At 57.1% G+C, this 8,650-nt stretch overlaps 2 protein-coding genes across 2 annotated transcripts in view; one reads left to right on the forward strand and one right to left on the reverse strand.

Moving 5' to 3' along the window:
* Nucleotides 1-291, reverse strand: part of NISCH (nischarin) — a 35,190-nt gene extending 34,899 nt beyond the window's left edge. Inside the window, exon 1 of the mRNA XM_086698029.1 lies at nt 116-291. Coding sequence (XP_086554155.1) covers nt 116-288 — 173 coding nt within the window. The 5' untranslated portion in view covers nt 289-291. The remainder of the gene's footprint in view (nt 1-115) is intronic.
* A 155-nt stretch (nt 292-446) lies between these two features.
* On the forward strand, nt 447-3,541 carry TNNC1 (troponin C1, slow skeletal and cardiac type). The gene is made up of 6 exons (XM_025916239.2): nt 447-574; nt 2,087-2,117; nt 2,323-2,469; nt 2,746-2,860; nt 3,104-3,240; nt 3,326-3,541. Exons 1-6 carry the CDS (start codon nt 551-553, stop codon nt 3,355-3,357), a joined length of 486 nt encoding a protein of 161 aa, XP_025772024.1. The 5' UTR covers nt 447-550; the 3' UTR covers nt 3,358-3,541.
* Nucleotides 3,542-8,650: the final 5,109 nt, after the last annotated feature.

The following is an 8,650-nucleotide window of genomic DNA, read 5'->3' on the forward strand; positions in this document are numbered from 1 at the left end:
GCTTCTCTTGGCACAGCCTCTCCTTGCTTACTGCTGGCCAGCACCCCCCCCACCCCAACCCCCCCCCCCCCCCAGCAGGTTTAACTTAAGCCAGGGACTACCAAGTCAGTCATACCTTGAGCAACTCACTAGTTCCTCCAGGAGCCTCAGTTTCCTCATCTGAAAAGTGGGAATAATATTGCCCACCTCTCTAATCAGATAGGAGTTGAGTAACTGCGTATAGGAGCCTAGATTGGGGTCCACTACTTTGCAGCATCTGTCCTGTCTTCGGCTCATGTTTTCATTCATTCAAGAAACCTTTCCAGAGGGTCCCTTGGGGGACATGGGGGACAGAGAGGGAAAGATGTGGTCCTTGCAGCCCTTCCTCTGCTCCCTGCACTGGGCAGAGGACACAGGAACTCAAGCCAGCCTGAGATCACCAGGGCTGGGGGAGGGGGTGGAGGATACTGCAAGCAGGGGTGGGCTGGGCCAGCAGGAATGTGGTGGGGCAGGGCTATTTAAGCCCAGGACTGGCTGGCAACGCCAGCAGCCTGCCCTGTGAGCCGCCAGCATGGATGACATCTACAAGGCTGCGGTGAGGGACTGGGCTGGGCAGGGCTGGGGTGGGTGGGCCCACTGGGGGCTCACTCAACTCAGGATGGGGGTGGGCACAAAGGTGGTAGAGACCCAGGAAAGGGCCCTGCACTTTCAGCCCAAGCCCTCAAGGGGACGGTGGATCTGGCATTCCAGTTCTAGGGTGTGGAAGGAGTGAGGGGTTCAGGGTCTGGAGAGAAGCTGTCAGGTGGGTGGAGGAGATCACAGCTTTTAGCATCATGTCTGTCCCCATCTCCAAGTGTCTGTAGTCTGTGTCACTGTCTTCCGGCCACATCTCCCTTCACTTGTGTCTGTGGTCTCTGGACCTTTGCCTTTTTTAGTCTTTTTCCATCTCTTTGTTCCTTCCAAGCTGTCCCTCCGAGTCTCTGCTGCTGTCTCCCTGTCCCCCCGACCCCTTCCTGCCCCTTACATTCTGCTTCTCACACTCACGATCCCCCACCTACCTCCAGTTCCTTGGATGGCTGAAGATGCTGTGGAGGGTGGGACAAGAGTTTGAGGAGGGGGCTGGAGAGCTGGAATCCTAAGCTGGAGAAGGGGCTTTGAAGTTTGAGGTAGACAGGGAAGCACTGGCCACAGGGGAGGGACTGGGAAAAGGGAATAGAGAACTGGGGCCCCAGCCCACATCAGGCCTGGCAGGCACAAGTCTCGGTGGTTTAGCCAGGGGTGAGGGTTGGAGAGTGGTCACCCCAAGTCCCTGCAGCATCCTGGGGTCACAGAGGGGTTTTAGATGCTAGTCCCTCCCAGGAGGGGGGTGTTGCTGACCTCCCCCTGCCCCAGAGACAAGGACATTCGGCACAGACAGCTGTCCCCAAGGGAACCCTTCCCTCCACCCTGGTAGTGCAGCCCCCCTCCTGGGCAGGGAAGATCTACAGCTGGCTCTGGGGGCGGCCCTGCCTATCCCGCAGGAGTCCATGGATCTGGGGCGGGTAGCCCTCCACCCCGTGCCCATACAAGGCCTGGCGGGGCTGGGGACTAATTTTGGCTTCTGAGGCACCATCAGGCCAGGGGGCCAGATAACGCTGCCCCACCCCCTGCATGCCAGAGTCCCCAGAACAATCACCAGGTTTAACTTTGTCCCCCGTTAAAAATAGCCCAGTGGCTATCCCGGTCAGATTACTGTGGGTGGCTTTGCCCATCCCCACACTGGTTTTATTGTCCCAACCTGAGGGACAGCTGTCCCTCAGGCCACTCAGCTTGGGTTTCAGAAGGGGGGCCAAAAGGGCATTGAGTGAGTGGTCACTGACTATTGTCACTCAGGGTCACCTTGGCCCTGGAGGGGGCACCCACCTGTCACCCTGGCCCTAAGCCCAGTCTTAGTGAGGCCAGCTGGGTCACCTCAGGGCTTCAGGGACAGGGAGGGAGGCCTGAGGACTATGACCTGGGAATGGCCTGTCTATTCCTGGCTTCACTCTTCCTATCTGTGGAATGGGTTGGTTTCCTTAAAAGCAACTAAGGCCTGAGTCTGAGTCCTGAGACCTCTTTTCCTCTCTAGGTAGAACAGCTGACAGAAGAGCAGAAAAATGGTGAGTGCCCAAACATATGTGTGGGGACAGCAGGGCTGGGCTGGGAGAGCATGAGGACCCCAGAGGCTGGGTCCCTCTCAGTGTGACCCACTGAGGTCTTGGGGGGAAATGGGCAAGTTGGCAGGTGGCCCCAGGGGTCTGGCCTTCTGGGGTCTTTGCTTCTGAGCCCTGGCCACTCTGCACTTCCCCCCTACCTTGGACACAGAGTTCAAGGCAGCCTTTGACATCTTCGTGCTGGGCGCTGAGGATGGCTGCATCAGCACCAAGGAGCTGGGCAAGGTGATGAGGATGCTGGGACAGAACCCCACACCTGAGGAGCTGCAGGAGATGATTGACGAGGTGGATGAGGACGGTGAGCCCCTCTGTCCCCCCCGCCCCGCCCCAGGCTCCAGACCCATATCACCCTCTGGTTGCTGAGGACCTGAGTCCTGACTCCGCCACTTATTATTCTGTGCCCTTGAAGGAACTATTTTGCCTCTCTGAGCCTCAGTAATCTCATCTATGAAATGGGGATAACGACCGCACTCGTCTCACAGGATTGCTAAAAGGATGCAGCAACAATACTGGGGTCTAATGTTGAGACCATTGTAACCGTCCCTCACTAATGGCTGTGCTGCTAACCTTGTAGGCAGTGGCACCGTGGACTTTGATGAGTTCCTGGTCATGATGGTTCGGTGCATGAAGGATGACAGCAAAGGAAAGTCTGAGGAGGAGCTGTCAGACCTCTTCCGCATGTTTGACAAGTGAGTGCATGACGCTGGACCTCTGACCCTGAACCTAACAGAGCTGGGGAAAGGGGGACAGTTTGTGATGTCAAGGTCTCAGTCTCCCATTCTGTGCAATGGGGGAATGGGATGCCCCACCTCCCAGTGGCCCTGCCTTGCCTCTTGGGGTCATGGGTGGGGCTGCTTCTTCCCTTCATCTAGCCCCCACCATGAGCTCTCGAGGTCCCCTTCACCCTCTCCACCCCACTCCCCACCCCCCAGAAATGCTGATGGCTACATCGACCTGGATGAGCTGAAGGTGATGCTTCAAGCTACAGGTGAGACCATCACAGAAGATGACATTGAGGAGCTCATGAAGGATGGTGACAAGAACAACGATGGCCGCATTGACTATGACGGTGAGGGGCGGGGTGTGCTGGGTCCCCGTTGCCCACACCCTGCCTAGCCCCCTTCTCTGACCGAGACCTGTCTCTCTCTCCACAGAGTTCCTGGAGTTCATGAAGGGGGTGGAGTAGACACCAACCCTCTCCCAGAGCTGCCTGTGCTACCTGGCGACTCCAGCCGGACCCTGGGGTGGGGGTAAGGGACCAGGGTCCCCAGCATGTGAGCTTGGGTGTGTCCTTGGCCGACCGTGGGCCCTCACTGACTGCCTCCCCCAGCCTTATCCTAGGGAACTCAAATAAAGCCCTGCTCCCTGGAGGCCTGGTGTCTGGCTTTCATTCCCTGGGGGGCTGTGGATGCTCCACCAGGGTCCACTGATGCTCTGATGACCACTTCCTGCTTTATTCCAGAGCCTGTGTTCTGCCCATCCCTGTACATAGGCTTCTGCCAGAGGGGTTAGATTAGATTAGAGATTACCATGTTCCATGGCCCGCTGACTCCTTTCTATGACTGTTGATGTCCAGATGATTCAGCATCTGGAATTGGTGGTGGCCTGGGAATCCACATTTAACAGGCTCCTGGCGGCTGTGGCTCTGGTTAGCCAGTTGGCTGAGAGGTCCTGTGCTTGGAGAGAACAGGGCACCCTTCTAGGCCCTGGAGGCCACTCGGCACAGCAGCCCAGCTCCTTCTCGGCTCTGGTTGTGGAGAAGCAGGATGCCACATGGGCTCAGTAGGCTGTAGTACCAGTCCATGTGTCTGCTTGCTTGCATTTCGTGCTGGCAACACTGATTCCCTAGCACTGAGGGACACACCGTCTATTCTCTTTCCACTCACCCATTTGCCAGGTGAGGACCCCAGCACCCAGAGAGGCACAGGGACCTGTCAAGGTCATCCAGCGAGCCTGGCAGAGAGCAGAGAGCCTGGCTCCCAGGCCAGGACTCTGTCTGATGAACCAGGTCCAGACGGGTACAATTTCCAGTTCTCCTGAGCCTCAGAGGCTCCAGCGACCCACTTTCCCTCCCTGACAGAATGGAAGTGTGAGACTTGGTGGCTCTCAGCTTAATGGGGGCCAGAGCTGCAGCCAGAACATTGAGCGGCTGCAAGTGGCACTGGCCTTGGGGTGGGGCCACAAGGACATGGAGGTATCAGCATGATGCTTGCAGGAGCGACAGCTGCCACGGTGTGTAGGCTCCATCCAGAATGCCAGCAGCTGTCCTTGCTCCGCCCCACCGCTCCGAGGCCTCTCCACCTGTGCCCCAGCCTTAGCACTCTCCAGACAGGCCCAGCATTCCGGAGATGGTCTGGAATTCTGGGGATGCCTCCAGTGGAGACCAGAGCCACAGGAGCTGCCTGGTCCCTGGGGAGGCCTGAGGGGAGATCTGAGGGGTCCCTTCAGGCCCACCCTTGGGAGCAGGAGAACTCAAGGACCTACACGTACACCTAGGAATGACAACATCCCAGGAGAGCAGGTGGGGCCACAGTGGGCCCACCTGCCAGTGCGCCATTCCACAGTTTAAGCACATACCTACTTTATGCCTGGCGTGGGCTGTATGCAACCCTCCAGAGGGAAGCCTCATCCCTAATTTCATGAAATTTACCATCAACTTGGGAAGACAAAAGAGAGCAATGAGTGCAGTGAGGAGAGCAGTCTATGCTGGAATGGGGATTGTAGAGATGTGATGACCAGTGGTCCAGGAAGGCTTCCTGGAGGAAGTGCATTTCTGGTGGGACAATCACAGAAGAGATGAAGAGTCCTTTGTCCATGTCAAAGTTGAGATACCTCTGGGACAGAATGGTGGGGATGTCAAAGTGGGACTGGAGCTAAGTGAGAGGGCAGAAAGAGGACTATAAACTCAGGTGTCATCGGAGTAAGAAGGTAACAGAGATGCCCTGGTCCTGGATGAGGGCCCTGGGGAGAGAGTATAGAGAGAGGTGGCCCACAACTGGACACTGGACATCCTGCATAGGTTGTCCAAGAGAGGAGATGCAGCCAGGGGCATGGGAGAGACCCTGGGTGAGGGGCTCAGGGGGGAGGGATGGGGGCATTGAAAGCGGCTGGTGACCCTGAGGTTAGGGAACTAGAGGCTCCTAAGGCCTTGGCCACCTGAACATGAGGGTTTCATTGGAGCAATGGGATGGGAGCCCAACTGGAGAGGATCAAAGGAGTGAGGCAAGGCAAAGGGGAGAATGGTGAGCATGGACAGTACTGGTGAAGTCTTACAGGAAATGCACCGACGCTGCAGGGAGATGTGGAGTCCAGGGACGCTCATTGAAGGAGGTGGGGCAGAGAATGATTGGGAAAAACCCAGTGAAGCTGGCAAAGGGTAATGCAAGACACAGAGGCAAGCCTATAGAAGGTGGGTGGCAACGCGTCTCTGGGGAGTGTTTTAAGGGTCTGCTTCTAAGTGCTGGGCCCCCTGGATCCAAGCTGGACAAGGAGACAGGGGCTGGAGTGGAGGCAACGAAGAAAGAACCGTGGCAGTAGGGTTACTGAGTGCAGGAAGGGGTGCCCAGGGGAAGACATGTTCTGAACGGAGATGCCGAAGGTTACCTCCCTATTGGTGGTGAGCTGGAGGATGGGTGGCTGATGTGGGGGCAGGGGGAGGTGGTTGTCTGTGAGGAGAACCGGGGGGAGAGGGGGGCACCCGGGGGATGTGGGATGCTGTTGGGATTGGGAAAGAAGAGAGAAACTCCAAGAGTTAAGCTTTCTGTGAACAAAACAGGAGGATGGCTGGACCAGCTATCAAGAGGTTACATGTGGGTAGGGGGGTGGCTGGCTGTGCCTTAAAGAGAGGTCCAGAGTCAGGGGGAGCCTGTGCGATTGTCCCAATGTCTCTTCTAGAATGAAGTTGGTTGGGGAGGAACCAGAGGCATCCATTCCTTGCAGGCATGCTCACCCCAGAATTCTAGCTGGGAGAGGCCGGACTATGGCCCTCCACATACCTACCTGGTGGCGCCTGATGTGTGAGCACGCACATCACACATGTATATGGCCACGGGCTCACAAGTTCCCATCAGCACATGGCACTAAGCTCCCTACATGCATCACCTAATTTGACTGTTTTGCTGTATTCAGTCCTCTCCCTTTTTTCTGCACTGTGTGTCATCTTTTGCCTAGATAGTGCTTCCTCCATGAAGCCTCCCTTGATTTCTTGATCAGAATCAATTACTGGAGTCTCCTACTGCCCCTACCTTTCCATATTATGATTGTCTGGTTGCTGCCTGCTGCTCCAGGGTCTTTGGTTTCTGCTGAGTGGCCCCACTGCCAACGCACAGGGCTTGACACAGTGGGCAGCTTTAGGACCTCCTGCAGTTCCCTCTTCGTCCAGTAGGTGGCACAAGATGCTCGTGGCTGAGCCCATTGATCTGAGGTATCAAGGGTACCCTCGGAGTCTGTTTTCCAACTTACAGCCAGCAAGCATTGGCCTTCACAGAAGATCCTTACCCCCTTCCCTGACTGGGAAAATGAGGCCCAAAGAGGGAGAAGACCTGCCCGAGGCCATACAACAAGTTAACAGTAGGCCTGGGGCTCCCAGCCCCCGCCACAGGCTGTTTTTCTGCAGTGTGGAGTGGCCTGCCCTGTGCATCCTGCTCCGATAGACCTGGGTCTCCCTGCAGCTGCAGCTGGGTGCCTAGCTAAACTGAGACCCCCAGGGTGAGCTGGCTGACTGAGGAGCTGTGGGCCGGAGGCCCACAGCTGGTGGCCACATGCTAGATGAGAGGCTATGTCCAACCCAATCTTCAGCCAGACGTTGGCCCCCAGCCCGGTTTTCAGGCTGAAACATCTCCCCAGGGAGATAGAGGCAGAGGGGCTCCAGCCTTCTGAGGGCTCATGACATAATCACCACCATGGCAGGCCCTGAACAAGCACACCTCACTCGTATAGAGCCTGTTACACCCAAGGTGGCTGCTCCCTGCCCACGGAAGGAGACTGAGGCCCAAAGAGGGAAAGGCTTTAGCCAAGTTTCTCCAAGGAGCCAGAGGCTGGGTGGGCTGACACTAGTCCCTGGCCTCCCTGAGAAATAGCTTGCCCAATGCCAGGAGACATTGCATATGCCCTGGGAAGAGGCATATATGTATTATGGGGAGATGGAGACAGGGAGACAGGGTTCCAGGTCCCTGGGTCATTCTCATGCTGACTCTAGGAGCCAACCTGTTTCCCTTGCAGGGATGAGATGGGGGTGGGGGAGACAGGACCCCAGTACTCCAGGAGCCCCAGAAGATAAAGAGAGTCACAGGAAGGCCCAGGGCTGAGCAGAGTCTGTTCTCAGCCTGCTGTGTGGCCTGAGCCAGGTCCTTCCCTCTCTAATGCCCCCAAGTTTCCTGACCACTATCTAAGGGCTCAGGCTCGCCCACCTGGGAGACCTAATTTGCAGGAGTTTCTAGAATCCTTGGAGCTCCAACTCCAGCTGAAGTTTGAAATCTTAGTGCCTAGAGCCTCAGATCTGAGTAAAGGGCTCTGGGGTGGAGTACTGTGGGTGAGGGGCTGCAGAGACAGGAGCTGCTGTGGGATGGGGGGCATAGGGAGGTCCCCTTACTTACCCCTACTCAACCCCTCAGCCTTGTGTCTCCCTTGTCCGGCTTCTGTGGCTCTCCTGCCCTGAATCGGTTTTCAGGCTAGAGGGAGTAAGGGTGTGAGCACGCTACCTCCACCTTCGCCCCAAAGGGATCGTGTGTGTGTAGGGTCTGAGTGCAGAGGGGAACTCTGGAAAGAACCCACCACTCACCTGGTGACATTCTGGGCCCTGGAGCTCTGGTGGGCCTGGAGGGCTGAGGGACACAGCAATGGGAGAGTTCCCTAGCATGAAGTGGATCCTGTCCTCTGCCCCAGTGAGCTGGGATGGGGCCTGGAGACCAGACAGGGACAGGCCTGGGTGGAGGAGGCTAGGCTCATCTTTTGCCAACCTCAGATCTATGAAGTGTAGCCAGACTTCCAGCCCCCACCCAAAGCATGGAGTCCCTTGGACTGGAATGACCCTCCCAGGCAACTTGGGCCCTGCCAAGGGAGCTGGGGAGCCAGGCCAGTGCTTCAGGGGGCTGGACCTTCCTGGTATCAGGGATCTGGGCCCAGAGTCAGTTTGTCTTTATCATGGAGACTGTCACGGGCAATGGAAGGACAGGGAACAAAGAAGAGCCCAGCTAGACCTCTAGCCAGCCCACCAACCTCTGATCTCTGACCCCTGACCTCCCTTCCAGGCTATCTCTGGAGACTTGGGTTTGTGAACATTTTGTGTAAGCCGCCCACACCCCAGCTGGGAAAGAGTCTCCCCAATGGGGAGCCTGCCAATCTGACACAGAGGCATTAACCAGGCCAGCCCGGGTGGAGAGAGAAGCAGCAGGTGGATGGCAGGGGCCCCTCCCCCATCTCCTTCCCTCCTCCTCCCACCTCCCTGGCCCTACAGGGGGTGGAGCCGCTGCCTTATAAGT

The sequence above is a fragment of the Puma concolor genome, chromosome A2 (assembly GCF_028749965.1).
Source record: "Puma concolor isolate L17-30 chromosome A2, mPumCon1.1.hap2, whole genome shotgun sequence".
In the NCBI taxonomy this organism is placed as follows: domain Eukaryota; kingdom Metazoa; phylum Chordata; class Mammalia; order Carnivora; family Felidae; genus Puma; species Puma concolor.